This window comes from Chiroxiphia lanceolata, chromosome 3 (genome assembly GCF_009829145.1).
Source record: "Chiroxiphia lanceolata isolate bChiLan1 chromosome 3, bChiLan1.pri, whole genome shotgun sequence".
Lineage (NCBI taxonomy): Eukaryota > Metazoa > Chordata > Aves > Passeriformes > Pipridae > Chiroxiphia > Chiroxiphia lanceolata.
Window position 1 is genome coordinate 26,738,183 of NC_045639.1, and position 2,500 is coordinate 26,740,682.

Consider the following 2,500-nt stretch of genomic DNA (forward strand, 5'->3'; position numbering starts at 1 on the left):
ATCTTGGGAAGCAGATTGTCGTTACTTTAGTAATTATACACAAACACTTCTGTGTAAAGTGGATTAGAATTTAAAGAATAGATCAGCTTTAGGTTCCACTATGAAAAAGGAAAAGTGTGTTAATTGCTCATAGACAGTAGCTTACACAGAGGCACTTCACAGCTGAAGAATATGATATGGAAAAGACTTTTGTTTAAATAACACGAGCAATGTTGTGACACAGACCAACTAAAATCCTTAATGCATGGCAAGGAAAATAAAGGCAAAACAATATGGCATAAAAAGAGTTTTGGGTTTAAATGTAGTATTTGGGGTGCCATTTGTGTCAGACACAGCTAAAGGTGCTTTTTTTAATCTACATTTCTTCTTTGTATTAAATATATGCAAATATTTTTATGTGAAGTGATTACAAAATATACTACATATGAGTAGTTTCCACATACTTCAGTTTAATATGTGTATGTATTAACCAGGATACCTAAGAAAATAAAATTCATTATTTTTTTAGAAATATATTCATTTAGTGTAGGTTAGAAGAGCACACATAACATCATCCCTAGCAGTTGGAATTGTACCACTCTAATCATCAGGTTATAATTCCCTCTTACTAAAAGAATTTTTTAAATTAAATAGAATTAATAAATAAGCCCATCAAGAACTGCATTACAGCCTTGCGCTTGTATAAACCTTCAGGTAAGATAATGATATTTCAGATGTCTGAAACAGTTGTCGATCTTAAATACCAAATATACAGCAGTAGTTAGGCTGATTAGGGATAAACTTTTAGCCTTTGTTCTGAAGTTCCTTGCTTAATGGAATTAATTCAGGCCTTAAATCTCACTTGAATATAATTTATTTAGTACAGCAATATGGGACCTCACTTTTTTTATAAGTATTCAACTATTTATTGCATGAATTAGTTTGTCTACAAACTGACCAACTCCTGATAATATTTGACATACCGTTCCATACCTGTGATAGTATTTGACGTTAAGATAATTTTGTAGTTATTAAATGTTTAATCTTTAGTAGTATCATTTGTACCCAGAAATATACTTAAGCAAGCACCGTCAGTATTTTAAAAATGCTTTCATAAAGTTTGCTCACTTTATCCATTTTTTATTTGCAGTTGAAAAATGAAGAAAGAGATACATATGAGGAAAACCTCCATTACCCTTTTCTTCTCATTTTAACCAAACACAGATAGAAGATGACACCTTTTTTTGTTTTAAGATGGACTACTGAAAATTAATCCACGTATGTGAATGGTCAGAGAGGGAGGAGTGTTCATTTTCCCCCACTTATGTTCCTGACTCATCATTCTAATCTAAATTCTGAGGAAGATATCGTGGCTTGTTTTGCAGAGTGTAAACATTGAGACATCTTTTTTGTATCATTTCAGAACTTATTTTTCCAGTTATATTCCAGCCTAAAACTGATCAGACTTCACATTTATGCATTAACAAAGGTGTAAAGCTGGCTTCCTTCTCTTTTGTGCCTTTAAACTTGCATGTACTTTGTTAATCTGTTTAAATGCTATTTTTGAGGTGTATTTGAAAATATATGAAAAATATACTTTGTGGGCTTATATAACTGCTTGTAAAGAAGTGAATGCATTGACATTTAACTAGTAAGGAAATAGTTGTCTAAAGATCTTTTAAAAGTGCACCTATTGAATACTTGGATTTTTCTACTTTTTTTAATTTCCCTGTTGATTTTTCTATCCATGATTGAAATGTCCTCATTTGCTTCAGTGTTGAAGGCTTTTTTTCTGTATGTGTGGATGTATGTTTTTTTCCAGCAGGACTTTTCCTCCTGTAGATGTATAAGAAATTATGCATCAGACAAAAGCCTCATAAACTGACCATTTGTCCTTTGGACACAATAGCCTGCCCAGCCCCTCTGCTCCTCCTCTCCAATTATGTGTGATTAGTCTCAGTGTGTTGTGTCAAGAAGGGGGAGTGTGCTGAGTGCTTATTATCTGTTTAGGTACAAGAAGAGCACATTTAGGTTCTGACTATGAATGGAAAGTGAGCCTTTATCAGGACTAAAATCTAAATGCTACTATCCTAGAAATGGCTTTTAAAAAAACACATCTTTTTTGATAATATAACAGCCAAAGGATTTTATAGTGTAAGAAAACTATCTCCCTTGAATTAGTTTATATTGGGATATATTGTGGCCCACATTTTTTATAAACATTTAATGTGATTTTTCTTGTTCTTGGAAAGACAAAAATCCTACAAAGAAACAGGAGCAATATCTGATTTCCTTAACAGTTTAACAGACCATTTTAATGACTTCTCAGAAACAGTCTCTTAAACCACGACACTTTTAAAATGTTGAAAAAAGAGAGAGGCAGAGGCCATGACTGAGAGAGGAAGGTACTAGATGCAAGTAAGTGTAGAGAATCATGCTGAAGTACATTAATTAAAAGAACTGCAATGCGGGAATAAGCATTCTTCCATATTTAACAAATTGGACAGTACATAAGCCACAA

The 2,500-nt window shown here is 32.7% G+C and overlaps 1 protein-coding gene across 1 annotated transcript in view; it reads left to right on the forward strand.

Annotated features, from left to right (window-relative positions):
- CAMKMT (calmodulin-lysine N-methyltransferase) overlaps nucleotides 1–2,500 on the forward strand; it is a 214,784-nt gene that overhangs the window by 211,662 nt on the left and 622 nt on the right. The window contains exon 11 of the mRNA XM_032682717.1: nucleotides 1,130–2,500. This exon is cut by the window's right edge and continues 622 nt beyond it. Coding sequence (XP_032538608.1) covers nucleotides 1,130–1,207 — 78 coding nt within the window. The 3' untranslated portion in view covers nucleotides 1,208–2,500. The remainder of the gene's footprint in view (nucleotides 1–1,129) is intronic.